We start from the raw sequence: 27,849 nt of genomic DNA, 5'->3' as shown, positions 1-27,849 counted from the left end.
CCCCAGCAGAGTGTGCCTCAAAAGTCCTAGCGGGATACCTGCCAAACTCGTGGTTGCATGTCGCATTTCCAGAACGGGTACCTTGTAGCGGGTTCCAGCATCGGAAACATTGGGAAACCCGCTGCAGAGGGTCACCGTATGTGGTGGAAGCGATCCACTAAACCTCGCCTTGCCCTGGATCTTGGGCTTCTCTGCCTTCTGGCTCACGTCCCGATGTTCCTCGCTCGAAGTACTCGGGAGCTGATTTGTTGGAACTCCCACTTTTCGGGGGTTGGGAGGCGCTGGAAAGAATCAGGATGGAACGGGAGAGGCAAGATCAATTCTGACATTGGGATCCATCCATGAAAGAGTGTGTCTAGTGAGTGAAGTGAGTGTGTCTCGCTTGCGATAACAAAACCGTTTCGGAACCCTTCGATCTTCATTTCTCAGGGAACCCTTCATTTCTCGCCCAAATAGGCATACACTTTACTCATCTCACTTACTGCACTCTCCTGTCCTGTACTGTACTGTACTGCGGTGCGTTGCGTTGCGCTTGCTTACATACACTGCTACACTGCAGTGTCATGTTGTGTTGTGTTGTGTGTTTGCCTTTTATTAACATTACATCTTGACGCCGCCATCACATTCTTGTGTTACAGCTACCTACCTTATTCATCCGCCTCACTTCTTTTTATCCGTCCTCCGTGGCATTCCGTCCAATACATTCACCTTCGAAAAAGTCACTCTATTGTACTCTTATCATCTTCTCTTGGCCGCCCGCCATTTGCAACACCGAAACGACCTGCCCCTCATTGTTAATCATCATACCTCCCCCGACTGCCGCCGCCCTCCCGTGAGCGCGCATTCATTCATTCATTCCAATCCACTCGATCTTCTGGTTCTTCTCAATCCTCCATATATACCTACCTATGCAGCGACGTTGGCGCTTGATTCAAGACTCGGGCTGGGTTCTCAGTCAGGCGAATAGCTGTTCCCCAAGAGACCAAAGACTCAAACCTCAGACGTTGAATCACGACTGCAACAACGATATGGCCAGTTTTGCCAGAACCATCAAATCTCCTTACTTATCACCCCGAATTCGACCTTCCATGCCGGGCCGCTCCATGTCTACAAATTCCGACCAAGCCAACCCTCCTCAAAGCCCACGATCAGGTGAAATAATCGGCGAATTCGATCTGTCTGGGCGAAACACCCCAGCGATTCCACCCCAAAGACCAAATGAACTGCAAGACGGATTCTTTGACCTTGATGACATTGAACCTCGCACTTCCTACTTCTCAGGTATGTTAGCATTGGCATTAACATTGTACGGATTGCTTGGAATGCATATCCAATATCCAGTCGTTTGACCCCTGATTGCCCATCCATCCCCACCTCCCTCTCGATGATCTTCCATCACCTGGCCTCAAGTGAGTGATCTCAACCTTCTTGCGGCCGGACGTCGGGGCTATCCTCCGGCCGACGATCCCGGACGGAGACGGGCGGTGCTCAACCCGGCAGCTGGCATCGCATCGTGCAAAAAGCTCCGAGGCGAGACACGTTCTCCTGCTCAGACTTGGTTCGGCGCCACAAATTCCCCTCTACGAACCCAAGGGACCCTGACACATGGCATAAGCTCTGGTTGTACACCACCAAAAACAAAACAGAAATGTACAACGAATAGATGCGATGCTGTGTAAAGAAAAGGGGTGCCTGTTCTGAAGAGGTCGAATCATGTAAGAGCCGCCTCCACGCCGCTGTCCCTGTCCCACCAGCGCAATGCATCAATAGTTGTGCCTATCAACGCTACTCAAGTTGTCTATTGGAGCATTCTAACCAATGATGCACCCGGCGATTGACTGGCGCAAAGCGCGCGGGGCGGGATTGAGGTCTCGGGAGGCTCCCGCACCCCCCGTTTTCGAGAATGCCATATTGGCTTCTCGAGCTTGTCCATCTTCAACATCCGTCTCTTGAGTCGTTGGCCTTTGATGATCTGCTCGACTTGTCACGCTCCTCGATTTCCACAATTCTCCTCACTTTATTTCGCTCATCTTTTCCTTTTCCCCTCAAATCATCTGCCCCTTCTCCACCTCTTCTCAATCATTTCCGAGTCAAAATGTCTCTTGCACTGGGATGATGGCCATGCTTTATCGCGCTACTCGCTGCTCTCCCCACACTCACTTCCCAGCCATCGCGGGGTAGTCTAGCGGCCCCCATCAACCATCCCGGGGTTGGCCGTTGAGTGACGCCTGGACTGGCCCTGAAGCGCACTACCGGCTTTTGCTTTAAAATGTTCTTATATCCTATGCTATTCCTCAATTATCCTGTTTTCGATCTTGTTGTCATCGACCCTCCCTTCGTCACCACGCATTTGGACATCGCAAACCTTATTCTTCCTACTGGACTTCCTTTTTGTACTTACATGTTCCCTCTTTATTAGACGACAACGAGAGGTCTGCTCCTGGCACTCCATCAGCTCCATCAGCTCCCTCAACCCCGCGCAGCCGCAGCCACGTTCGACCTATAGCTATCGATCTACCTCAAATCAGACGTTTCACTTCCGCTCCCGCACGCACGCCTCCCGAACCCTTATCTGCAAGAGGTGACCTTCCTGGGTAAGACATCCATTTCTCGTGCTCTCTCGATACAATTCCGTTCCATTCATCTTTACCATCCACGTGGGCTAACACCGTTGCAGAGGTTACTTCCCACTTCACGAGGATCCCAACAGTCGTGTCCATCGGCCACACCCTTTCCAGCATCATCCCGACACTCGCATGAGTCGTCTCATCTCTGAATCTGGACCAATCTACGCGGACTCTCCCACTTCTCATCCAGCTCAAAGTGCAGTCATGTCTCACTCAAACACTCCCGTCGCCTCCTACCTTGCTCCAGGCTTCCATGACCACCCTGTCCCCATGGGCAAATACTACCCATCCAACTACGAAAGTAGAAATGGCGCCCAATCAAATCTGCGTCCTCCCTTGTCTGGAAGCGTGTCTTCCAACGTTGGATCCGATTCCAGCGCAATCCCCAATGCAAGTAGCCTGTCGAAACAAGAGACCGAGCTTCGTCGCAAGTTACTACAGTATCAACGCGATATGGTTACGCAAACAAGTATGGCTGCAAATGAACTCATCAGTAGCTCGGCCAAATCTGGCGACAAGCCTGGATTGTCACTCAAGGACCTTCCCTTCCGGGACTCTCGCTTTGCTGCTCCCGGCTGTCAGAAGCCCTTATCACCCAGACTCCTTCCCATAGGGAGTCCTGGCCCTGTCACCCCCATTTCACTTGAAACCGTTGGTAATGGTGACTACGTGAGTCGCTAAAAATATGGTAGCATGTCGCAAATTTCTTTCTCTTTACAGTTACTATGTTGGGATATTGAGATAGAGTGGCATATGCATACAGATTGAGCATGGTTCTTGCATCGAAACTGGCTGGACTTGTTGTTTTCATTTGACAAAGGGCGTTGGTTGGAGATGAGCCCATCAGTGGCCTGATATTCCTCCTATGTTTTTCAGCGTGTTATTTAGCTGCATCTGGTACAATTTGATACCGTACGTGTTGAGGCATGATACCCATAGAATACATTTCATTTGTAAGGACTAAATGGTGACCATCGGGCCACCCATCTCCACAGATAAGTATATGCTGTTCTCTGTGATGCCAAAGTGGTCAGTAGCAGACGAGACGATAGTACTTTTTGTGCAGCAAACGTGTTAGACGGTAGGACTGGGCAAGTATTTAGGCAACACCATTCAAGACCTCATTCCCGTTGAACTATTTCCTTTACATGCCAGTTCCATCATATACATTCATGTTCAGGCCTCTCCTTCATCTTGTGCGAGTCCAGTCTGCAAAAGGTCTGCAAATGCATGCCGCGAAAACAGAATAAAGAAAAAAAACTTTGTTGAATTTGTCCTGACAAAAAGTCCTAACGTCGCAACAATACACAAATGAGGTCAAGCTGAAGCTGCATACAAATGATGTACATGTTTCAGTTTCTTCGGTGCTGCCTAAGACTGCCGAGCAAAGATGTACAGGGTAGGCGGCACTCCAGGCAGCAAGAGCTGTGGTGTGAATCAACACGTGATTTGGCGTCGCGTTTGCCTGCCGTTCGAGCCACTTCAATTTAACTCTACGCGTTCCGTTTGTCCACCTCGTGTTAGTGAAACCCTGTCTTTTCGTGGACTTCGTGTGCTGCAGCACATTTGAACGATCTTTACGACATCGAAATGTTGAAGGAGTTATTGTTTTATGAGCTTGATAGGCCATACCTAGCTTTTCACCAAGCATGACTTCTTCAGTACCTACAACTGCCCTCGTGGTGGATTTCATTTGTCTCTTTACACACGATCTGAAGAGAAAGCAAAAAAGGTGGCAAGATGGAGTGCTAAAATATCACACGTTCAACAAGCGAGTCATGGTGTATGATGATCGCAACCACTTCATAGGCGATGCTCATTGGCAAGAAGGTGGTGACCTTGAGCCAGGTGATGAGTTTGAGCTGGATCGTGGTGCTGCGATTATTCAAGTTTCGGACTGTACTGGCCAACAAGAACAGGATCTCACAGAGCTACTGGATAAGCGCGCAAAGGAAGTCGAGAAGCGCCGGACAAATGCTGGGACAACGCGAACACCAGGATCGACTGCAGCAGTAACTCAGACACCAAGAAACGACCAGGATGCCCCCCATTTTCAACTCAGACATCGCCCGCTTAATGATCTTGTTGGAGGAGCTTCGAGAATTGGGAGGGCCGTCATTTCACCCCACTCGCCGTTTGAGCAGCGCAAGATGGCCGAGAGCCCAGGTCAGCAGCAAGATTCACCATCAGAAGACGCACGGCCGAGCAAAAGGAGAAGACGAGAGGAGTCACCTCCGAGTAAGATGGGGCATGCTCGGGCTCTATTTGGAACGACTTTAACTCTCACTCCGTTCTCGTCTTCCATACCCTCAGCTCGAAGTCAACCATTGCATGATAGGGTTGCCGCAAGGCCAAAAGTCGCACCACCTGGCTCACGAGATGGCACATCAAGGCGTGCTGATAGAAGCTCAAAATCACCACCGCCTTCTTCTAACCCTGAAGAGGCGGAGACCAGCACTCGTCAGGCTGCACCCCGCCGAGTTTTTACACAACGGGCATCGTTGAAGGAGCTGCTGGCAGGCAATGAGCACAACCGAACCAGCGAGCCTCCTCGGGCTCGAGAACCCCTGTCGAAGAATCGCACGAAAGCCTCAAAGCCGGTGAAATCTCGGCAACCGCCTCCCGAAGATGAAGTTGTTTCACTTCTCACCCAAGAGCCCATAGCACCAAAACATCGTAGTGATGCAGCCGCGAATAGCTCACGCAAAGGCCGAGGACATCAGGATACCAATGCAGACGGACCGCCCAAAACCCGAACATCTGTGCCCAAACCGTCAAAAACAATTGACTCTGACAAAGGTGATGTAGAATCACCAGCAGCCGACGACGAAGCATTTCTCATTTGGTTGGCGGAAAGTGAGGATTCTCCAGCCATGGGCCAAGCATTGGTGCCACCTGCGGACAACCGCCCACCACGCCCGAAGAAGGCAAAGAGTAACTCTGTTCCAGCAACCCAAAGGTCTGCAAAGGAGTCTACCCGGAAGGTCGCCCAAGAACCCATCATTGTCGATGAAGATGAGGATGAGGGCGTGGAGGCACTACCACATCCAAAGACTTCCCGAACCCGCCCCGAGAGCGCTGTCTCAAACACGACTAAAAGAAAAGAGACGAGCAAAGCGGAGCATCAGGGAACGAAGCGAACACTGAGTGCCGATACAGCATCCGCAACAGAATCCGATACGGACAAACCTCATCCTGCGAAGGAACCACGGACAGAGCTTAGGATCAGACCAAGGCAGCGGCGCGGGCTGCTCATGATGGCTGAAAGGAAAGAAGGAGGTCGACCAAGCTCAGGGGGAAGATCAGCCCCCCCCTCATCAGGAGCTGGAAGCGACATGCAAAAAACATCGCATACCATCACCCGCGCAGCCTCGATTTCAGAAGAACCCCCAGCTACTGAGAGGATTAAGACAAAGACGACCGTTTCGAAAAAGCCAAAAGACTCAGCTAAGCCAAGTGAGCTTCATCACTCCGTGGAGGAGCCTGATGACCAGTCAATCACGATTCATAACTCGAATACAGAAGAGCAAGCCCGCGAGAAGGACTCAAATATTGAACCCAAAGCCCGGAAAGAGCCAGAGGTTGAACTTTTACCAACCGACGATGCAATTTCAGCCAGTGGGCTTTCTGAAGATAGGAGATCCCCTACACCTCCTCGCCGACGGATAAATCCAAGCCGACGCACACGAAACAGGGCAGCCCCTGTCGTGCTCAGTGACAACGAGGGCGAGACCTCAGCATTCGACTCCCCAGCAATATCTGACGATGAAGAAGGCTTGTCTCTTGCGTCGAAAGCTAGTCGAAAACCTGAGCCTAAGCCCAGTTCTGGCCCACGTATCACCAAGATGTCACGGAAAAGCGTCAAGAGCAGAGAAATTATTGGTTTCGTTATGCCAGATGAAGACTTTTCGATGGGAGGTTTCAACGTCGGTCATGCTGAGCCGGCTGAGGTCAAAAAGCCAAGTAACGACTTGAAAATAGCTGAGAAGCCTCCAGGCCAAGCTCGCGATACAACAGTGGTACCAGCAAACCATAAGTCTGTCAGCGACGGACTTGAAGTGGAACAACTACAAACGAATAAGAAAGAGCCTGAGAAGGAGCAACCTCCAACAAAAGAAAAGATACCCGAACCACCACGGTCTTCAGCGAATGCGAAGGAGCTAGACATAGTACCGCGCTCCACGAATAGCAGAGCATCTAAAGGTGCAGAATCTGCGTTGCAAGCAAAAGAGAGTGAAACCGAAATAGCACGACCCCCGATGAACGCAAAACAGCCCGAAATAGGTCAACGAGCAACAAGGGTGCCAGAGAAGGAAGCCAGCGCATCAAAAACAGGTTCGAGAGACCCTAAGGTACAAGAATCCTCAGCCAAAGAGACGGAATCCAAAGAAGTACAGCCTGCAACAAGCGAGAAAGAACCAGAAATAGTACAACCATTGACGAAGGATCAAAACACTGAAGCAGAAGCCCCCTTAACGAGTGGGAAAAGGCTTGAAGCAGCACAGCCATCAGCCAATGGAAAAGAACAACAAGAAAAGCAACGACCGCGTATTGTGAACCCTGCGACTAGAGGTAGGAAAGCCGCAAGAAAACAAGACGCGGCCGGGTTGCCGCCGCAAACACTGGTTCAATTTGAGCCTGCTACCTCGTCTCGCATTGCTCCGGCGCAGCCACCAAAGAAGATACCCCCCTTGAACCATGTGCCTCAATCAGAATTGCCGGTGTTCTGTAGAGCAAATGGTGGTGCTTGGAGCAGGCATGCCGAGGATCTACTAGGTATGACGAGGCCTACGAGAAGAATGCCTCGACGGTGACACGGCAAGGTACCTGATGTTTTGTTTTCTTGTGTCTGCATAGAAATTCTTTGTAGGAGAAGGATCTTTCCGAGAACTACGTTGTTGCTGGGGGTATCTGGCTTTGTCTGGCACGTCGTTTCTACCGACACTACCTGCGAATACTTTTGGCACTTCTGTCTTTCACACGGACCCCTTCCGTCAGTAATCCGGACTGACATTACCTCCGCGTCCGAGCTGTCAACCACCCGCTTTATCTATATTCTGTTGAGCAAGAACGGATGCACTAGGTACGCATTTCCTACTGAAGGCCTTCATTGCTACCCCTGGCCGCTCCCATCGATGTTCAAGACGATTCGCTAAAACTCACGAAATGAAGAGGTTTGATGATTGAGAGGCTGCTGGCGAGTCCCAAGCCTATCGAAGAACAAGAAACCGCTCTGCACGACTCGATCCTCTGGGTCAATGCTTCCTTTGTTTGAGTAAACAGGGATATTGGTCAGCCACGAATTCGCACGATGACTACTTCTGTTGTCCGACTTGACCTGCGCTTGGCCAGCTCACCCCAAAGGCTCGCCAACAGTATGGCCGTGTACAAAACTCTCGAGCAGCAAGAGCACTGGATGGTACAGCGAGCTCCAAGCCATCTGTCAGATTAGTGCCATTCAGTCTCTGCAGACATGCCCTGCTGTGGAATCGCTGGAAAACCCTTGTGAGCCATTGGGACTGCAGTGCATCAGTTGTGCGTAAAGGAGCAGAGCGAGCAAGAAAGCCAGAGCAGTGGATCTGCACAAAGTATCTACGTGTCGCCGACAGAGTCATCTCGGCGCCTTGTCATTAAGGTTTTGGTGATTTATCAGCATGTTGGGGGATCGGAATGGGCTACAGGCGTTAAGTTGACCCTCTGTCGGCGTCTATCGTGTTAGATTTCCTATTTGGACGTTTGACGAATACAATCAGAATGAGTCGAAGTTTAGGATGGTGTCTACCCCCGCAGCGCCCCTTGTTTTGTTTCTCGGCATGGTTCACGCGGCCAATCTTTGGGTTCTGGTGTCGTGAACTAAAGGATGGACATGGTGTGGATCCTGGGGAGTGCTGCATCTGCTTACTTGATGCCCAGATAACTACGGTCGGGCACAATCTTGTTGGTTCCACTGGAATATATATAAGAGGCCACTGGGCCCGTCTTGCTGTCTCTCATCGACCAACTCACTTGGCGTTCACAACGGAGTCAACAATGTTACCAGGAGTTTTGTTATCAAGACCAGGCAGGCTCTGACCTGCCTCAGGGTTTTACACTTCAAATTTTGATGAGAGTACAAGGTTGGAGTTGTCACTCTAAGTTTTGCCTTTACCTTTGCCTTTTTGCCTTTTTGCCTTTATCTTCTCATAGGAGAATGTCCACCCGGTGTGAGACGAGACCAAGTTACGTGGTATGAAGAACGAAGAGTCATAACTGAAGAGATCTCAATAGTTTACACAATAATGATATGATGATTCGGCGTTTCCCCAGTTGATCGATGATCCTTGAGACTGTTGAGACGAGACATCACTCAACCAACAATGGCTGAGCGAGGGTACGGCCTCCGACTTAACCGTAGTGTAACTAACACATGGGGTCGAACGAGTTTCAAATCTGGGGTCGCGGAAGTTGAGTCATCCTCATATGCGGGCTTGAAAGCATTGACCAACCAAGAATGCTTTTCTCTCGCCGAAGTCTTAGCTCTGATGGTGCAGATGGTGGGTCAGGTTGACCAATAGGCATATTTCTTGGGGCGGATCTTACAAAAGTCCAGGAACATGATTGGTGACTGGGTGTCACTCTGCCTTGTCGCGCTTTTCCTTTTCGAGCACGCCGAAAGACTCAATCTCCTCCACTCTGACTTTCCCTCGAAGTGCTGCGCCATGCTTCCGCCCGGGCACCTGCGGCTTCCATCAAACAGACAGTGAAATACTTCGACGACGCCCTCCCCCGTGGCCTCAGGCGTTTCCTCCTTCACTTCCTCCTTCTCGTCACTACCACGACTAATTCGATTGTTCGATCAAGAGAATATCTTGTATCGCAATAGTCCTTCCCAGTATTGACACAAAACAAAACACAACACACGCTACACTAACACCGAAACTGGCGACAAGTTCGGTACCTCAAGGCTTTGCCTATCTCTCTATCCCCCTTCAGTTCAATCTGATACGCGTCAACGAAACAAGGCTCTACGCATCTCTCTTGGCGCAGTCTTCCTGTTTCTCACTTGCACGTCCCATTTCGAGCGACCTCAAAACACCATAGTCTCTCGTTTGACTCTTTGACAAGTACCCAAACGCTTCACGTGAGAGTAAGCAGGTCGGAGTAAGCAACTATCCGAACCTGTCACACCTTATGCATCGATCGACTAACAGAGTCGCATCTAGCCAACTGACGTGACCTACCAAAGCTCTCCCAGGATATTGGATTAGGAGAGTATTACAGCAATTCCAAGACCCCGTTCCCGTTTTCAAGATTCCGCCTTTTCAAGTAACTTTGAACGGAAATTTCGTGCTTGCAATGGCGTCCAACACCAATACTCTTCCTCAAGGATTCTCGGTCTTCCAGCCTACTCTTGGTGCTCAGCTCCAGTTCTTCCCGGCCATCGGCACCCGTGAGCTCGATGACATGATCAACGCTTACATGCCTGGACCCGCCTCCAACCAGGAGAAGCGGGCCAGCATCGCTCTCGACTACTTTGAGTATGCTCACCTGACTGGGCAGACTTTCAAGTTCTACCCTATCTACTCCGCTGCAGACTCTCCTGCTACTGCCAGCCCTCTTCAGGATTCTGGTTATGGATCTTCTTTCAACACCAGCCCCGCTACCTCTACCTGGGATTGGAGCAATGTGAACACCTCAAGCTCTTCTCGCCGCTCATCTCCCAAGTCGACCTCCAGCCCCCAGGCCACCGATTTCTCCAACCTTCCTGGCATGAAGATCATGACCAAGGATGGACGGGATGTGACCAACTCTGCTTCCCGAGGATCCAAGACAAAGGAGCAGCGGGATCACGCTCATCTCATGCGAATCATCAAGGCTTGCGACAGCTGCAAGAAGAAAAAGATTCGTTGCGATCCTAGCCACAAGAAGCGTGGTGTTTCCAGCACAGCGGCTCAGTCTGCTAAGGTGACCAAGAAGACAAAGACAGTGGCCCCAGAACCCAAGGCCACTCCTGTCGTTGTTCAAGATGCCTTCACGCAATTGGCCTTCCCTGAGCAGGACTTCTCAGCCGAACTCGACAGCCTGTCTGCTCCTACAGAACAGGGAGTCGAGCCATGGGAACAATTCGTCCAGTTCCCCACTGAGGACGACAACTATGACTTCTTCAATGACCCCGAGGGCTACTTCTCTCCTGGATCCTCCTCCTCCCTCTCTGAGGACTCTACGAAGCCAGTCACTCCCACAACAGACCAAGACTTACTCCGTCGTCCACGCGACGAGGACCTAGCAGGACTTATGGATCTTGCGGCGTATATGCCATTCAACCAGACCGAAGCCAATCACGACTATGTGGACTTCAACCTGTACTCTCCTGCTTCAGTCTTCTCTGAAGATGAGCGTATGGTCCCGATTGAAGTTTCCAAGCAGTCTATTAGTCAGCCTAGGTCACCAGCGCCGAACCCACTACCGCCAAACGAATCCTCGAGTGGCTTCTATAGTAGTGGCGGCGAACTTGGCGGCGGCGACCTGAATGGCGATCTGTTTGGATCGCTTTCTGTGGCCTCATCATCCGCACCTCAACAACTCACTACCCATGGCCAGCTCGGCCGCGAAGACGTCTATCGCGACCCTGGAGCTGGCCTGGAGTATTACGCCGGTACCCCAGAGTCTAGTCTCGGCTCGCAACTTCTGAGCTCGAGCGCGAACTCACCGTCAGACCGCGCCGCGCATGGCTCTGTGTCTGAACCGCTGTCCTCTGTGGACTCTCAACTATCCACGAATAATAACGTACGTGTCTCACTGATCATCCCGCTTCTGAGGGAATGGCAACTAACTTCGGAGAAGGTGACAATTAGTCGCGACATTATCGAGGCCCGCGGAGTAACAACAGCACAATTAGAGTCTCGACCACTGAAGACAACTACCACCACTCCAACCGCCACTACTACCACGACTCTGGCCACGCAGTCCACGGAGACGATAGCACAATCAAGCTACCAGCCAATCGCGACGGAAGGCACAGAAGATTCATCGGATTGTCGAACATCCGAAAATCACACTGTGACCGCTCAAGCGGTTCTCCAACGTGTCGATGCACAAGGCGACCTACAGCAACCAGCTTCTCAAGATGCAGAGATTCACAATGTGGCGGAAGATATATCCCAACCTTCTCCCGCGCCCGTTGTGCCAGCTCACCACACGACTGGCCTGGAAACTCAATCTGACCAGTCAAGCGTGGAAGCACTTGCATCTATTGCTGCGATGTTGATCGCCTCGACCGTTTGGTCTTATGTCTCTCAGCAGTTTGTCATACAAGACAAATACCGGGAACAGCAGACACAAATCGCTGCACTCAGTCAACGAAAGGTCAATGGTATCATGCCCAGCATTGGAGAGCAAGTCTGCAGGTTGCAGAGCACGATACGAAGCGGCAAGACGTCAGTCGGTCGAATGGTCTCAATGAACAGAAGTCTCATCGCTGTGTAGCGATGAATCCTTGTTGCGCACCAGGTGGAATGAATGGAGTTGGCATACAGGCTTTTGGCTAGAGCCATGATAGAGCTTGCGCCCTTTTTTATTTGTTTTATTTATTGCATTTAGCATTGGGAGTGAATGGCCGCGCATTTGCTCAGGTCTTGACAGGGAATGGCTGTTGCTATAGAGCGAGCATCGAGCCCAAAATCAATTGAACTGGCCTCCAAGGCCGTATAATATTTAAAATCCGTTCCTCTGTGATATGATCTATGCTGCCTGCCAGATGGTGACCAACAGTAAAGTTTGTGTTGCTTGTCTGTGACGGAGACGACGCCACCGTATTCTGAATTTGTGTTCCGTAAAACTTGAGGGACTGTGATTTGATGAGTGACTTTGAAGGCGGGTCATCTGTATTAGACGGTGGATCAAGCAGGGATTAGCGCAAGAATGGAAGTATGAAATCTTCTCTCAAATTGATGAAGGACATGAGTATCTTGAACTCTTTCTCTTACTTTTTAAGGTTGGGGGGAAACTTTGATAAGCCATTCAAGGCCAAAAGAAGAATCCTACTCCTCTTGTCTCTCATTATATCATCTATGGGACCATAGGAAGACGCATCACGACTATACTTTGGCCTTTCTTGTTCGGCGGCATCTGTACTGTACGATCGATTGCCAGAAATCTAGTGATTGCATCTGGCGATGATCTTAGAGTGACAGCCAACTACTGATCTATTGTTTGAACTTTCTTGTTAAGCAAGTCTCGTGTGAGCTCTGATTAAGCTTACCGGATTATTGTTATCCATTGTCCGAATTGTTAATACACAAAGGCCTGTGTTACTTGGGTTTGAGACGACAGTTGGTGTCAGCCTATTTTTCTAGAAGGAGGAACAAAGGACCAGGGTTGAGGAAGAAAAAAGTAAAAATCGGAAAGAGAAGGAAACATTTGGATACGAGTGAAGGGACCATCCACAACGAGGGTACGAAGGTGAAGGGGATTGTCACTGAGAAGTAAAGAGGAGGATTGAAGCCTGGAGGATTGTGGGTGAGTGAGTGAGCGAGGGAGGGAGTGAAGGCATTCAGAGGCTCGAATAAGGAGACAAAGCCAAACATGGGAGTTTTCAAGTCACTTGGTCTTTCGCCGGCCAAAGCGGCAGGTGCAAAGGCCTTGCGTCGTCTTTTTGGGCGGGTGCTTCCAGGCGAGACTGACAGTGCCAGTGACACTGATCAAACGGGCAGGGGCAACTCCAGCAACGACAATAATACTCAGAGGGACAACAACAACAAAACAAACGCAGATTCTTCATCTACAAAATATCAGGATAATTCTGCCGCTGCTGATAATCGCCAACAACAAAACGCTCTCACCAATACCGAAACATCTGCAACTGCCTCCGATATGGTGTCGCCTCAGAAGCACGTCCCCAAGGGGATCGTAGACAAGGAGAACCAACCGCCGAGCACGGCCCAGTTGTCAGATTCGCTCTCCCGTATGAAGATCGGAGAGGAGAAGGCCGTCGCAACATCCCCCAAGCCCGTCGTTTCCACTGCCCCTGCTGTTGCTGCTGAGGATGCAGCTCCCGCCGTTGAGTCTGTACCTGCTGTCCCCATCTACACAGACCCTGCTGTCATAGCGGAGCGAGCGATACACATGAAGTTCACTGAAGAAGCTCTTGACATGGTAAGTCAGCCAATAAATTTGGAAATAGCAAACCGTCTCCCGCCTTCTACCGAGACTGTCTATTCCCTGCGATCCTTAACCTCAAGCTAACTCTCAACTCAGGCGCGACTTGCTCTCAGAACAAACGAAACACCCGTGGGATGTGTCCTTGTTCACGATGGGAAGGTGATTGCTCGAGGCATGAATGCAACCAACGTCACTCGGAATGGTACTCGCCATGCTGAGTTCATGGCCCTCGGCGCTTTACTCTCTTACCCTCCCAAGAATGGACCAAGGACAACCTATCTGAAGCCCAAGCCCGAAAACCAGTCAGCTGAGGCTTCTGATGCATCTTCTGTCGAATCAGGACCCGCCGATGAGGGTAATGAGGATGGATCCAAGGGCCACCTCTACCCTTATGGCCAGAAGTGCCACCCTGATGCGCGAGTTGATAGATCTATCATTCGAGAGAGCATCTTGTACGTCACAGTAGAGCCGTGCGTCATGTGTGCTTCTCTCTTGCGACAACTCGGTATCAAGAAGGTCTATTTCGGCGCAGTCAACGACAAGTTCGGCGGAACAGGTGGTGTCTTCAGTATTCATGCTAACTCACTTCCTGTCAGCGCTGATGGCCAGACTGCTAGCGCACACCCAACACCAAAGCCTGCGCAGCTTCCAGATGGAAGCGGCACACTGGGCGTCTCGTATCCTCCAGGTGGAGGAGACGGAGGAAACCTCGAATCTGGCTACGAGATTGAGGGTGGATGGGGTCGTGATGATGCTGTTGCCCTGCTGAGACGATTTTATGTCCAGGAGAATGGACGAGGTAAGTGACACGGATTGCCCAGCTTCTTTGACTGATGTGCTGACTTGATAGCTCCGGTACCTCGCAAAAAGGAAGGTCGTGCAGCTCGATTGGCTGCCATGATGGAGGGCGAGGGTGCCGGTGAGGGCACTGGTGAGAGCAACGGTGAAAGCAATGGGGAGGATAATTGCGAAGGAAACGACGACGAGAATAGCGAAGAAGCGCCAACTCCGGATCTTGCTGCCACCGAGGCCGAGTCCCAAGTCCTTGACCTGCCCACTTCGACTCAAACGCTGAAGGAAACGCCCGCGCCGCTAGGTGATCGCACCAACGTCTAGAACAGCGTTGTCGCGATGCCGCTGCCGCATCTGCGTCGAAAGAGTAACACAGAAAACGAAGGAGCCACGGAATAGGTGGCTGCATCCCATGGGACACAACTGATGGAACTCCATCCATCAGCCCTACGAGACACCCGTTCCAAAGTATTGAGGGCACAATTGGAGAGGATAAACTCAATTTAGGCGTTTGGAGGGTCAAGTTGCAGTTTCGGTGGACATTTGAACAGAATTGCAGTGGGAGGATGGCCTTTGACTTTTACTTGATGCATTTTGGGCGAGCATGACGTTCAAGCGGAGGACATGGTGTACGAGCCGCTGAGTTCCAGTTGATTTGGGGTAGGAAGAATGCTGTCACTGTATGATGTTGTGGTTTGTGATCGCACAATACACCCATGAATAAGGCTGATGTGTCGTCATGGCCCTGGGTAAAGCACCCTGCGTGGCAGTCTCTACCATGGAGAGTGTTGAAGCTCGTATCGCTTGGCTGCACTATCTTGATCTTGGATGCTCCGAAGTCGTCTTAAGTGATGGTTCCCATTAAAATTCCATCGGTGCCTTTGAATCTGTATGTTGCGTTCCCTTTGACATCGGTGAAAAAAGCGGATGAACGCGGGGTGTCCCCAGATGCGTGTGCTCTGGAATTGCCCGAGTCTGTCTTGATACAATTTCCAATCCAGATACCAGCACGAAGCAGTTCAATCATGTTGATCTTGGAGCCCTCTTTATTGCTCTGAGCATTATAGTCATTGCTGACTGCCAACAAGGAGTCCCCATTGCCAGGCTCCTCTCACTTCACAGTCTTGCTGTCTGTAGTCCATGCCATGGTTGTCGTTGTATCAACATTGTCCTTGTAAGATGCGAGCAGTCCATATGAATTGTAGCTGCGTAGTATGCTTGAAGATTCAGTGCCCTTGCAAACTGCCCTCCAAACCCTATCACATAAGATGTCGAAAGCTGTTACAGCACCCCGTTTTCTAGTCGCTGAGTTGCTTCCGCACGAAATGGCCAAGTGCGCCTTTGTGAGGACGTTGCCAGATGGATCATATGCATAGTTATTTACAGTTGCCTCTCTGATCTGCGAGTTCTTGAAATGGTTCCCTTAGTAGTTGCGTTTACTAGTCACGTTGGAAACTGAGTCAAGATCCTGGGCAAGTTGGTCTGCTCCGTTTTGGATGTATTTCTCCTGAATCAAGAGCTTGGCCTCTGAGGGAGGCTGTCCTAGAGGGCCAAGGTCGTGGCTGAGGATGCACGATTGGAGATCATACTCGAATATGAGCTGAAAGTCTGTCTGTCCGTCGGCATTACCAGAGTTGACTTTGTTGGGCTCCTCTGTGGCATCATCGCACTCAAAGGTGCCGCCGGGCTATGTCGCGCACTAACCTCCTGAGTCCTTGGAGTCCACCTCACTGTGTGAAATCAAAGACCCGAGGTACTCGTTTAGTTCCTTAAAGCTGTTGGGATAAGATTTTGTCAATGCCTGTTCCTGCCAATCGTCCTCGAGGACTGTTTCGTACTCAACCAGAAGCAGGTCAAGTCACTTATGTCCCCCCATTGACCTTTTTCTCAAGGATGGGAAGTATACAACAAATTACCGACAACATCGTACGTGAACTCCGAAGTCAAGGCTCCCTAATTCGTAGCTGAGATAACATGCCCCTTTCCGTTGATAGAACTGTATGCACGAGGTGCTGACCAAAGCTCTGCATTGGATTACAGCCTCCAAGACTGTTTTGCCCCCAATGAAATATTGTAAACTTTAGGCGACGTTGATGACCGTGTTGTGGCATCTGCGAGTCTGGCTGAGGACTGAGGCTGTGTCTTCTGACGACTGGAGCTGATACTCGAAATTGTCCCAAGGAGATGACTGGAGGCCGAAGCTTTCAAAGAGGGGATCGCCGCGTGTGCCATATGTCCAATATTTCCCTGTGACATGCGTGTCTGTTGAACCGCTGGCAGGGTCAATTCCTTACCTAAATCATAGCATCCTCCTCTGTTCAGCACAATCAGCAGCATAAAGTACATGAGTTGACCCACCGTATGTGCCATTAATGTATAACAACATCAAGGAGGTCAACAATGACTTCCCTGGCCAGCTCTTGAAGAGGTCTACTGTTGAACTCGGTCCAGGACAAACTTGTCGGACAATAGCTTTGTGACATCGCTCGACGCCGCATACAGCTTGGGTGGAAATTCGTGGGCTGTAATCGAGAGAGTTCCTCTGATCTTGCTTTGCATGCGTGTCTCGATCTTTCTGCCGAAGTCGTCGATGTGAGTATGCGTGAGTCGTCCACTTGTCCACGTTTGGGCAGCAGCTCGCCATTCGTCATATCATAAGCAAGAGGTTGGATTAAGTTGACGCCAAAGCATTTCTATGAAGTTCGGAGTGGGAGATAGCTAAAGTACGAATCTTAGGCCGTTGTGGTCGTGAGGTCGGCAGGGTCCGGGGTTGATGTCTCATTGGCATGACCGTTGAACCCAAGTGTCGTGGTTAATATACGGTCTTACACACTACCTCTTGACGGTTGCAAGATAGGCAGCCTTGCTGTTATATGTGTACTGGGTAAAGCCCATGCCTCCTGGTTGGAATGCAGTCAAAGCCAGCCGATTTCAAGCGAGGAGAGCTTCATGGCCGTCATGAGATTTGTGATGTCGGATAGAAATGTAAGAAAAAATCCTTTCCCAGACTGGAAGTTAATGCGACTATGCTGATCCCCTGAAGAGTATTTGGTGGTGATGTTTCCACTGTCGTTGTAGGTGAATTGGGTCGTCTGCACCCGGACTTGTTCCCCCTGTCTCGAGCTTGTCGGATAGCCTGTCGACAGACCAGACATTTGAAGACAATATTTGGTGCCTGGAACCCTGCCTTTCCAAGTGTCACATACCATACAAGCATGATCAGTGAGCACCTTGTTAGTCATGTTCAGGGGGCGCAGGGACAGGACACTGGACTCGGCAGGAAAAGAATCGCCGGCACCGTTTTCAAAAGATGACCCGGTGCAGTTCCTAAGAGGTATATGGAAACGAAGGAGGGAGAAGATTAACAGTCTGATCGTCCTTTTCTGACTTCTCCATTTCTTGCGAGCCTTACGAATCGTTAGTCGTTGACAGAAATGCTTAGACCACTTAGAATAAACTTAGGCAACTTTAGTATAAGTTGGACAACCTGCTGACTGACCATATGTGAGAGAGTAGATCCTGTTGGCCGTAATCTCGCCGTCGGTATTGATGTTGATGGAGATAGAGCTGAGGAGGATTGCACAGGCGATGATAGCTCCCGCAATGGACTGTGTGTCTATGCAATCAGCAATCAGCGTAGTGCAACTGGACAGAAAACGTCGTAGGCGAGCCAGTGACATTGTTGAAACAATATTTGATCGAGTCAAGATACGATGTGTTGACGTCTTAAGTGTTCGAATTGCGAGGAGTCTTGGTAGATAAGAACTACCAATTCGTGCAGTCCGGGGACTTTCTACAATATCAGTCGGCCTTGGCAAGCGTCTTTAATGGCCTTTTTGGCGACTTCAATAAAAAGGGCAAACCATGGTGCAAACTTTGGAACCCTATTTTGGACGATTGGGAGTCATTGCCGAGAGTCTTCCTCAGACTGAAGGCACAACAATCCGTGCCCATGCCATGGGGCATTCACTTGGAGTTTCATACTCAAGCATGTCCTCTACCTAGCTTCTGATCGACGCCCCTAATTTTTCGATAATTTGCCATCTTCATAGGTAGGCAAGGCTCCTCAAGACGTGGCCTCAAAGATCAACGGTTCTCCACCAGGCCGAACGTTCACGTCTTGAAAAGAGCCCAGACGCGATGTCGTTGATGCAGGCCACATCGTGAGTCCACTTCGAGGCTATTCTGATCTTGTCAACTGTCATTGTTTATAGCCCCCAATTCGTACTATAACTCTATTAGGGAGGCAATCATGACAATCGCGAAGAACGAGACCCTGAAAGAAATGGCTTTTGAACATCGGGCTACTCGAGTTATATATATATATATCTATATATCTCTATATGCCCACTGCAAACTCATTCATGATCCCATCATAACAAGTGAAACCAATAGTTGGTTAGTGCATACGTGTCGTAAGTCGCTGGCTCCATAGCTCGTAACCCCACGAAAGCTTCCACTGCCATAACAACTCGTGTTACAAGATAAAGCAATGGGCTTGCTACCTTGATAACAGTCAGCGGCCCACCCCATGTAAAACTCATCTTCCTGAACTGCATGCAGACAACGGATGTAACAACTGAAACGAGAGCACTGACTCGCCATAGCCAACGCTCTGCCTCTGACGGGAAAGAGGAAGTCCATGATATCAGATGAATGCCTCCAAACGATGCACCCAATAGGCAAAGAAGTGGCCAGTATCTTGTCATGTAGAGACTTGAGTCCCACTCAGTGATGACATTATCAGCCTCGACTTCAGTGACAGTCGATTCAATCTTTTGGGAGTTAGGCTCAGTTGTGGAAACGCTTTCTTCTGCATCTCGTTCTAGATCCTCCATGACCCCGACCTCATCGTCTCGACAATCGCGTGGCACAACGTACCAAGCGATGGAATTGTCCTGTTTTTGACTGGGATCGGAGACGTCATATGTATTTTCCATTGCCAGACTCTCGAACTTATCCCACTGAAGAGGAGTCATTTCTGGCAAGTTGACGAAAGAGGCGGTGACGATATCCTTGGGCTTCTCCCACCAGAAAGCATACGTGACTAGGCCGTTGAACACGTAGGCCAGCGTCATGGTCTCGATAGTTGCCAAAGGAAGATGATGAGCTGAGCGCGTGATGCACTGCACTGTGAACCATACGACCTGAAGAAGAGCAGCCAGTTTTACCAGACCGTCAGCCTTGTTTTTGTCAGCGATCTCCTCCTTGGCAAGGCCCCAACTCTTGTGATCTTGCCATGAAACCAGACCGTTGTTCAAGAGCCAGGCATACTGACCAGGCCAGAGAGTTCGGTAACCCCCATTACACCCGGGATTATAGCGTACACCCATCATGCAGAGATAGAAGCCATGCACCGTCTTGAACTCGTTGTTCGTAGTGGTGGCGCATCGTCTGACGGCTTTACGAGCCTGCAAAAACTCCTGCAAAGACTCAAGGCATACCATTTCAGGTGCCAGGACGGCTTTGACAAGTTGGTAGAACTTGTGCTGATGCCGAAGCTGGCGAGAGACATGGATACGTGGATGAATGGCCGTCCAAGTGCAGATGGCGATAGTGAATAGACACGACGTGATGAGAGACCAAGTGCCGCGGTTTAAATCTTCGGGGACCCAGCCCACGAACTCTGTTTCCGTCGATCTTCTTGCTTCTGTGCCGTTCATGGGTAACTTTAGTGAACTTGACATCGACGGCTAAAGCTTGACATGTGATAGAGAGAGGCATGCTCGTTGCAGTTCATGCCGGGAAGCAAATGTATTTCAGCTCGATTGTCTAACATCATTAGCATTCTCTTGCATACCAACGACGCGAATAGCATCATGTTCAACCCAATGAATTGTTATCATTCTTAAGAGTGTTGGTTCCATCTAGGAACGGGCCGCATATATTAAGCGCCTGAAGTCAAATTTAGCATGTGCCGTCCACCAAATCGGCCAGTAAGGTGCTGCAATCGGCTGTTTTAGCGCCCGTCCCTCAAGTTTTCAGGGGTGTGGCTGCTTACGTGACGCCTGAAACTCCACCATGTGATAACGGCCAACATCTGAAGGTGCGTTACTTCTTGCATCTTGACACTTCAACCAAAACATTTGCTTTTGTTTGCCTGCAGCCCTGGGCCATTCTCTGTCCAACTTGGTCTGTTACTGTCTCTTTTTACTGGCCTGTTACCAAATGGCGGCATCTTCAGCCCTGCGGCCGACGATGCTGGCGCTTGGTCTAACACTTGGCGTTCCAGCCATGCTGTATTTCAGTATTTTGGGAGCGTTGGTTGTTGCGCCCTCACTACAAGCTCACGCAATTTACCTACACAAAGTTACGTTGACGTGGTTCAAGGATCTAAACACACCGGAGCAATTTGGATTCGCTCATCATCAAGTCACACCCTTCTACATCTCAACACCAGATGGAGTCAAGCTGCACACATGGCATGTGCTCCCTTTAGCGACATATGAGTCGTACCAGGAAGAATTGTTGGACCAAGGGCCAGACGGTGGATTGGTAGACAGGTTTGAAGATACTTTGAACTTCCGTCTACTGAAAGAGAACCCAAATGCTCGCCTGGTTCTTTACTTCCATGGCACCAGTGGAACTATGGCCAGTGGTTGGCGCCCTGATAGCTACCGCTCTCTCTACTCGGCTGATCCCGTCGACACCCACGTTCTGACGTTCGACTATCGCGGGTATGGAGAGTCAACCGGCTCGCCAAGCGAAGATGGTATCATCACAGACGCGGTAACTGTTGCCAACTGGGCCATGCATACCGCAGGTATCCCCCCCGAGCGCATCGTTATCTTCGGCCAAAGCCTGGGCTCAGCAGTAGCCATTGCTCTTGTCAACGAGCTAGCTCACAGGCAACCTCCCGTTCACTTTGCTGGATTGGTGGTTACAGCCACCTTTGCCGACATCCCCCAATTGACGGCCACGTACCGTATTGGCGGGTTTATCCCTGTGCTCTCACCAGTAGCAAAGGTGAAGCCGCTATTCGCGTTCTTTGCACGACAGCTTTCCAGTACTTGGGACAACATGTTCAGACTGGGTGAGTTCGTCAAGGCTGCCGAGAGGTACGATATCACCCTTCTTCATGCCGAGGATGACACAGATATTCCCATGGAGCATTCCATCAAGCTTTACAGGGAAGCTGTCCAAGCTGCAGAGGGTGTCAAGGACTCGGCCGAGAATGATGGTGAGCTCCTCAGCAGAATTAGCAGTGTCGAAAAAGGCCGCGGAGCAGGGGGCTCAATCACTGCCTGGCCTACCAGCAAGGGAAACATTAGACTCGAGATTTTAAAGTACGGAGTACATGACAAGATCATGGCATATCCCGCGACTGGGCTTGCGATCAGCCGGGCGTTCGCTTCGGTACAGCAATAGAAGGGCATATAATATACAGAACATAGACATATTTTCTCTTTACCGTTCAACTTGGCCGATTCATCATCGAAAGCGACCTCCAATCAGCACTCTCTACCTCATCTTGTGCCAGCTGGAAAACGGCCGTTTTGACCCAACGACACTGTGGCGGCGCAACATTTGCAGTGACAAGGCAGATAACATGCCAGGGACACATTAAGAGCCGTGCAAGAGTGGTATTTGAGGTGTGTCTTAGTACCATCAATTGCCATTGTGGCATGGCAAGGCGAGTCTGCCCAGCATGCGTACAAGCTTCAGGGCTAACCCATCCGTGCATATATACCGGATTGGTTAAGAAATAGGCACATACGACCAAAGGTAGTTGAAAATACGGGATCCCGTCCGCTCTCCCATAGTCAAGCCACTAACCGGCGGATTAGTAGTTGGGTCGGTGACGACCAGCGAATCCCCGCTGTTGTATGTTTTTGCATGTCTTGCTTTTTGGCCATTTACTACTATATGTCCGGAACTGTATTGGCTGAAGTGGTTGTTGACCTATCGCGAACCGGGAGCTTTAGTGTTAACTACTGCCAACATTCTTTAAATAGACTTATAGCCCGCTGTGCCCCACCTTTTTCACCAACGTGCCTTATACCCATGATGGTTCGAACTGGTTATGTGAATAGTGAAGTATATGTTCTCATCGAACGAAGCTGTAAACCGGTTGAATGGCATGAGCAAGGCCGTCTCGAAAGAAAGGCACAACGCTCTCTTGCGAAGGCAAAATGCCCTCCAAAGCCACCAGAAGATATCACATCCTGGAAACCAGGCGTTCAACGTTATGTTAACGTTATCGTAACGTTATGCGTCCTTCAACTGACATAATCTCCTCCGTTGTTAATGGACCTAAACCTCGTTGAAAAGGTATTTAATCTCAAAGTGCTTGACAGGAAGGTGGATGAAGATCAACTCTTCATTTCTCATTTCGAACAATTACCACCCAATTATGACTGAAAACAGACAACGCAACGTACTTGTTACGGGAGCCAATGGTTATATCGGGTCAGCAGTTTGTCGAGCCTTTGTAAGAGCAGGCTGGAATACCTATGGCCTCATCAGAAATCCACAAGTTCGAGAGGAACTTGAACTTTCTGAAATTATTCCAGTAGTGGGATCTTTTACGGAACTCAGTTTCCTGGAAACACTTTTCCAAGAGGTCAACACTTTCGATACAATCGTCAGTTGCACGGAAAAGACCCCAGGCTATGCTGCACACTTCAAAGAGGTTATGGGTTGTGTGAAGAGACTGGCCGAGAAGAGTAACGAAAACGGAGTTCGACCTCTGGTTCTCTGGTCATCTGGCTGCAAAGACTATGGCAAGACTGGTCTTCACGGCACGCCTGGTCTTGCGCCTCATACTGAAGAGTCCCCGCTGAACGCACCTGAGATATTGAAAGAACGTACAACGAACTCTGCCAGGGTTTTTGAGTTCACGGAGCTCTTCGATGCAGCAGTCGTCAGACCAACCTGCGTCTTTGGATATTCAAACAGCTACTACGGTGCTATATTCAACTATGCTGCTGATCAGCGAGAAAGGGGATCTGAGGTTCTTCGGATTCCCGGGGATCCCGATAGCATCATGCACGCAACTCATGTTGACGATTGCGGCGAGGCCTACGTTTCTCTTGCAGAACTTGATGATCGGCGAGCCGTAGGTGGCCAGTTCTTCAATGTGTCTGGTTATCGCTACGAGACACTCGAAGAGGTTGCAGGAGCTGTAGCTAAAGAGTACCGCTTCACGAAAGGTGTTCAGTTCGTCCCAGCATCTGAGGCAGAGCCATCATTTCCGCCAGGATTGCATTTCGTCTTCAGCTTCAGTCAATGGGTAGGAAGTGGAAAGCTGCGGTCATTGACAGGATGGAAAGACAAACGAGCGTTGTTCTCAAAGGGGATACACGCTCATAGGCTGGCCTACGAAGCCTACGAGGGCCGGGGTCATGGTAATGTCGCTGAAGTGCAGAAGAGGATTGGAGGGAACTTTAATGCAGAGAATTAACAGGGGCAGGGCTCAAAAATAGCCTGGGGCGATCAAATGCGACTCGGCATTTAGAAGCCGCGACTAGCCCAGCTGCCCAGGTAGGTGAGTCCGGGAGATACGGAAACAGCTGTAGAATGACGTAAGGGAGAGACAAAACGAACAAAAACGAATTTATTCGGATCGCCGGACTCAGCTACCTATCCATGTGATACTTACCAGGTTTTCCCACTAAGAACCCGAGTCATTTCAGCAGTATTCTTATCAGCACCTCGGCACCTCTGGAAGACCCAATTCAACTAGAGCACTAAATGAGGCAGGCAGTTGATCACTATTCAAAGCCAGTGCAAAAGGTCAGACAGAGTTTGGGTCTAGACCAGACTAAACCATCCCTGACCAGTCAATCTCCTGGACCGTCTGACATTGCATCGTGCTAACGTTTAGCAGATGGACAGGACCAGACATTTAAATCTTACCTCGACCCCACAAGCGACTCGAAGCGCAATGGAATGTCTACCTCAACGTCTTTGGCCTAACAAACGATAACGAGCGTGCGTGTGTACCTCGGCTTGTATCAAATATCTTCAATTGACCTCTCCAACGTCATCCTCCTCCCACTACACACCCACAAGAGCCCTACAAGATGGACCTCAGTCGCATCAAGTCCCATGGACTCGGCCATGTCGCGATTGATGACAGTGACACCGACATTGGCCCTTCAGGCAATGTCATCGACGATGGTCGCGTCAAAGTCCAATTCCATGACACTCCCCAAGCCCTGGCCCAATGGTGCGAACACCTAAAGGAGGCATTCGCAGCCGACGGAGCAGATTCAGAGCACTTACTACCGCCTAAGCCGTCAAAACCGCGTCGAACAAGCACCGTCGCTTTCCTCCCGGGCGTAGAGAAGCCAGCCGAAGGTCCCCGACTAAATATTGCCATCCATATTGTGGGCTCTCGAGGCGATGTACAACCATTTATTCCGATCGCGCAATTGTTGATGAAGCCTCCCTACGGTCATCGAGTACGAATATGTACACATGCTAGTTTCAAGGAGTTTGTGGAAGCGCAAGGTGTTGAGTTCTTTAATATTGGCGGAGACCCCGAAGCTCTCATGGCGTATATGGTTAAGAACCCTGGATTATTACCGAACAAAGACAGTCTCAAGGAAGGCGATGTCGGGAAAAGACGAAAAGAAATGATGGAGATTATCTCTGGTACCTGGAGGAGTTGTATCGAGGCTGGTGATGGAATGGGAGACCCTGTGAAAGCGGCAACCGTGGAGAACGTGGATGATCTCTTTCTTGCGGATGTTATCATTGCCAATCCTCCATCGATGGGCCACATTCACTGCGCCCAAAAACTAAACATTCCATTGCATATGGTCTTCACAATGCCTTGGTCACCTACCAAAGCGTTCCCCCATCCTCTGGCTGCTATGAGCTACGGAGATGCCGACGCCAAGGTCGCCAACTACCTCTCTTTCATGATGATGGAGCTTCTAACATGGCAAGGGTGAGTATCTTGGTCCCCCTTCGAGCCATTGACTGACAGACAATCTTAGGTTGGGCGATCTCATCAACAAGTTCCGCCGTCAAACACTTCACCTCGACCCCATCAGTCCAATGTGGGGGTTCCAGCTTCTCTCCAGACTTCGCATTCCATATAGTTACCTTTGGTCGCAAACATTGATTCCTAAGCCTTCCGACTGGGACGAACACTTGAATATCACCGGCTTTTCCTTCCTACCACTCGCGAGTTCTTACACGCCCCCAAAAGACCTTCTGGACTTTCTCGAAGCAGGTCCTCCACCAATTTACATCGGTTTCGGGTCGATCGTTGTTAAGGACCCGCAAGCGCTCACAAATATGATCTTGAAGGCAGTCGAGCTCGCGGGGGTCCGGGCGATCGTGTCGAAAGGGTGGGGCGGAGTCGGAGTTGGCGAAGTCCCCGATAACGTCTATCTCATCGGGAATTGCCCGCACGATTGGCTCTTCCAGCGAGTATCGGCTGTTGTTCATCACGGTGGCGCCGGTACAACCGCTGCCGGTATAGCGGCCGGCCGTCCAACTGTTATCGTTCCCTTCTTCGGAGACCAGCCTTTCTGGGGTCAGATGATGGCTCGCGCTGGCGCAGGGCCCGTATCAGTGCCCTACAAGGAGTTGACAGCGGAAATACTGGCAGACAGCATCAAGTTTGCTCTCAAGCCAGAAGTGCAAGAAGTCGCTAAGGATATGGCTATTCAGATTGGTGAGGAGGATGGAGCTGGTGGTACTGCTCAGGATATTCAAGACCGTCTGGATATTGACAGCCTTCGTTGCGACATTTGTCCTGATAGGCTGGCGAACTGGCTTGATCGTAAGACAGGAGCACATCTCAGTGGTTTCGCCGTCGGTTGTCTCATAGATGCTGGGCTTCTTCAGTCCCAGAACCTCAAGCTACTCCGACATAGACACTGGTACGTGGATGAAGGAGCTGAGTATCCTCTCGTCGGTGCCGTAGCTGCTGTGTCAGGCTTCGCCTCGGCCATAGGAACCGCCACATCCGATTATGCCGAACGCCTAAGAAATTCTCCAGGTCGTGGAAAGATAAGGCGCCCCAGTGTCGACGACGCGCAAGAGGAGGTCCTGACAGATCCCGAAGAAGCCAAGACGGGAGAAGCCCGGCTCCGGAAAGGCCCACGCGGGGCAAATCAGAAGGACATGGAAATCCTGGCACGGAAAATGGCAACCAAGACGCTCAATGGCGCCGAGCCCGTCTTTCTCACTCCAAAACTGCGTCGACCTGTTACTGGCCTTCACCAGAAGCATAAAAAGGCATGGAGGGCCCATGAAGGTGGCAGAAATGGATGCGTCTTCTATGTCACACGTGTGACGGGCAAATACGTAGGCGACCTTGCTGCAGCTAGTGCGAGAGCACCGGTGGCTTTCTTCTATAACGTCGCCAACGGATTCCATAACGCCCCATCCAATTTCTGGAATGTTGAAGTTCGGCGCCGTGATGAAATAACAGGACTAGGCAGTGGACTCAAGGTTGCGGGCAAGGAGTTCGTCTTGGGCTTTTATGATGCGTTCAGCGGAATTGTGACGAAGCCTTATGAAGATACCAAAGCGAGAGGAATAAAGGGTCTTGGAAGAGGCTTGCTGAGAGGTGGGTTTGGGGTTTGTGGTAACTTGGGTGCAGGTAAGTCACTGTCATTTCCCTGGGTCCCAAAGACGAAAGTCGCTAATCATGTTGCAGCATGCTTTGGTCTTCCAGGATATGCGTTGAAGGGCCTCGAGAAGGAAATGATGAAGCATACAACGACGCGTTTGAAAGCAGAGCTATTGCTGATCAGGCTGAGACAGGGCCATCAAGATTGGCAGAAAGCGACTGAGGGAGAAAGAGAGGAGGTTGTAAGGCGCTGGAAGGCTTTAAAGTTATAATCTGTTATATATAATAAAAGACTTCAGCTTTATAATAAATATAAATTAATTTTATTAAGTATTTTAAGTTTAATTAAAAAAGCTTTATATATATAATTAAAAATATTATTAAATTAAATTATTAAAAAGTTAATATATTTTTATAATAATAAATAAAATATTAAAAAGTTAAAATATCTTTATAGTAATATATAAAGTATAGTTAATTAAGGTCTTAAATAAAAAGATAATATAATAAAATACTTATTTTTTAATATAATATAATATAAGGCATTATATATTATATTAAAAAATATAATAACTTTAATAATAAGTTTTAAGGTTATATAGTTATTATTATAAAAAATAAAATATAAATAATTAAAGTTTTAAATAAAAAAATAATATAATAAAATATTTATTTTAATATATAATATAATATAAAGTATTATATATTATATTAAAAAATATAATAACCTTAATAATAAATTTTAAGGTTATATAG

At 49.6% G+C, this 27,849-nt stretch overlaps 8 protein-coding genes and 1 non-coding gene across 9 annotated transcripts; 8 read left to right on the top strand and 1 right to left on the bottom strand.

Annotated features, from left to right (window-relative positions):
- Positions 1-1,028: 1,028 nt before the first annotated feature.
- On the top strand, positions 1,029-3,308 carry FMAN_08625 (uncharacterized protein; the record flags this gene model as incomplete). Its single annotated transcript, XM_041829374.1, has 3 exons — positions 1,029-1,281; positions 2,420-2,594; positions 2,678-3,308. 3 exons carry the CDS (start codon positions 1,029-1,031, stop codon positions 3,306-3,308), a joined length of 1,059 nt encoding a protein of 352 aa, XP_041680144.1.
- Positions 3,309-4,276: 968 nt separating this feature from the next.
- On the top strand, positions 4,277-7,441 carry FMAN_08624 (uncharacterized protein; the record flags this gene model as incomplete). Its single annotated transcript, XM_041829373.1, has 1 exon — positions 4,277-7,441. One exon carries the CDS (start codon positions 4,277-4,279, stop codon positions 7,439-7,441), a length of 3,165 nt encoding a protein of 1,054 aa, XP_041680143.1.
- Positions 7,442-9,962: 2,521 nt separating this feature from the next.
- FMAN_08623 (uncharacterized protein) lies at positions 9,963-12,092 on the top strand (the record flags this gene model as incomplete). Its single annotated transcript, XM_041829372.1, has 2 exons — positions 9,963-11,393; positions 11,451-12,092. 2 exons carry the CDS (start codon positions 9,963-9,965, stop codon positions 12,090-12,092), a joined length of 2,073 nt encoding a protein of 690 aa, XP_041680142.1.
- Positions 12,093-13,190: 1,098 nt separating this feature from the next.
- Positions 13,191-14,882, top strand: FMAN_08622 (putative TAD2-tRNA-specific adenosine deaminase 2; the record flags this gene model as incomplete). The annotated part of the gene is made up of 3 exons (XM_041829371.1): positions 13,191-13,760; positions 13,863-14,565; positions 14,617-14,882. 3 exons carry the CDS (start codon positions 13,191-13,193, stop codon positions 14,880-14,882), a joined length of 1,539 nt encoding a protein of 512 aa, XP_041680141.1.
- A 4,049-nt stretch (positions 14,883-18,931) lies between these two features.
- Positions 18,932-20,245, bottom strand: FMAN_08621 (uncharacterized protein; the record flags this gene model as incomplete). Its single annotated transcript, XM_041829370.1, has 1 exon — positions 18,932-20,245. One exon carries the CDS (start codon positions 20,243-20,245, stop codon positions 18,932-18,934), a length of 1,314 nt encoding a protein of 437 aa, XP_041680140.1.
- A 547-nt stretch (positions 20,246-20,792) lies between these two features.
- Positions 20,793-21,926, top strand: FMAN_08620 (uncharacterized protein; the record flags this gene model as incomplete). The annotated part of the gene is made up of 1 exon (XM_041829369.1): positions 20,793-21,926. The coding sequence occupies one exon, from the start codon at positions 20,793-20,795 to the stop codon at positions 21,924-21,926; it is 1,134 nt and encodes a 377-aa protein (XP_041680139.1).
- A 347-nt stretch (positions 21,927-22,273) lies between these two features.
- rrna8 lies at positions 22,274-22,389 on the top strand. The gene has a single exon (XR_005994051.1). It is a non-coding gene; the product is annotated as a ribosomal RNA (ribosomal RNA).
- A 522-nt stretch (positions 22,390-22,911) lies between these two features.
- On the top strand, positions 22,912-23,961 carry FMAN_08619 (uncharacterized protein; the record flags this gene model as incomplete). Its single annotated transcript, XM_041829368.1, has 1 exon — positions 22,912-23,961. One exon carries the CDS (start codon positions 22,912-22,914, stop codon positions 23,959-23,961), a length of 1,050 nt encoding a protein of 349 aa, XP_041680138.1.
- A 622-nt stretch (positions 23,962-24,583) lies between these two features.
- FMAN_08618 (uncharacterized protein) lies at positions 24,584-27,365 on the top strand (the record flags this gene model as incomplete). The annotated part of the gene is made up of 3 exons (XM_041829367.1): positions 24,584-25,455; positions 25,505-27,123; positions 27,181-27,365. 3 exons carry the CDS (start codon positions 24,584-24,586, stop codon positions 27,363-27,365), a joined length of 2,676 nt encoding a protein of 891 aa, XP_041680137.1.
- Positions 27,366-27,849: the final 484 nt, after the last annotated feature.

The sequence above is a fragment of the Fusarium mangiferae genome (assembly GCF_900044065.1).
Source record: "Fusarium mangiferae strain MRC7560 genome assembly, contig: FMAN_scaffold004, whole genome shotgun sequence".
Classification (NCBI taxonomy): domain Eukaryota; kingdom Fungi; phylum Ascomycota; class Sordariomycetes; order Hypocreales; family Nectriaceae; genus Fusarium; species Fusarium mangiferae.
Note: the sequence above shows the minus strand (reverse complement) of the source record. Positions and strands in the feature narration are given on the sequence as shown.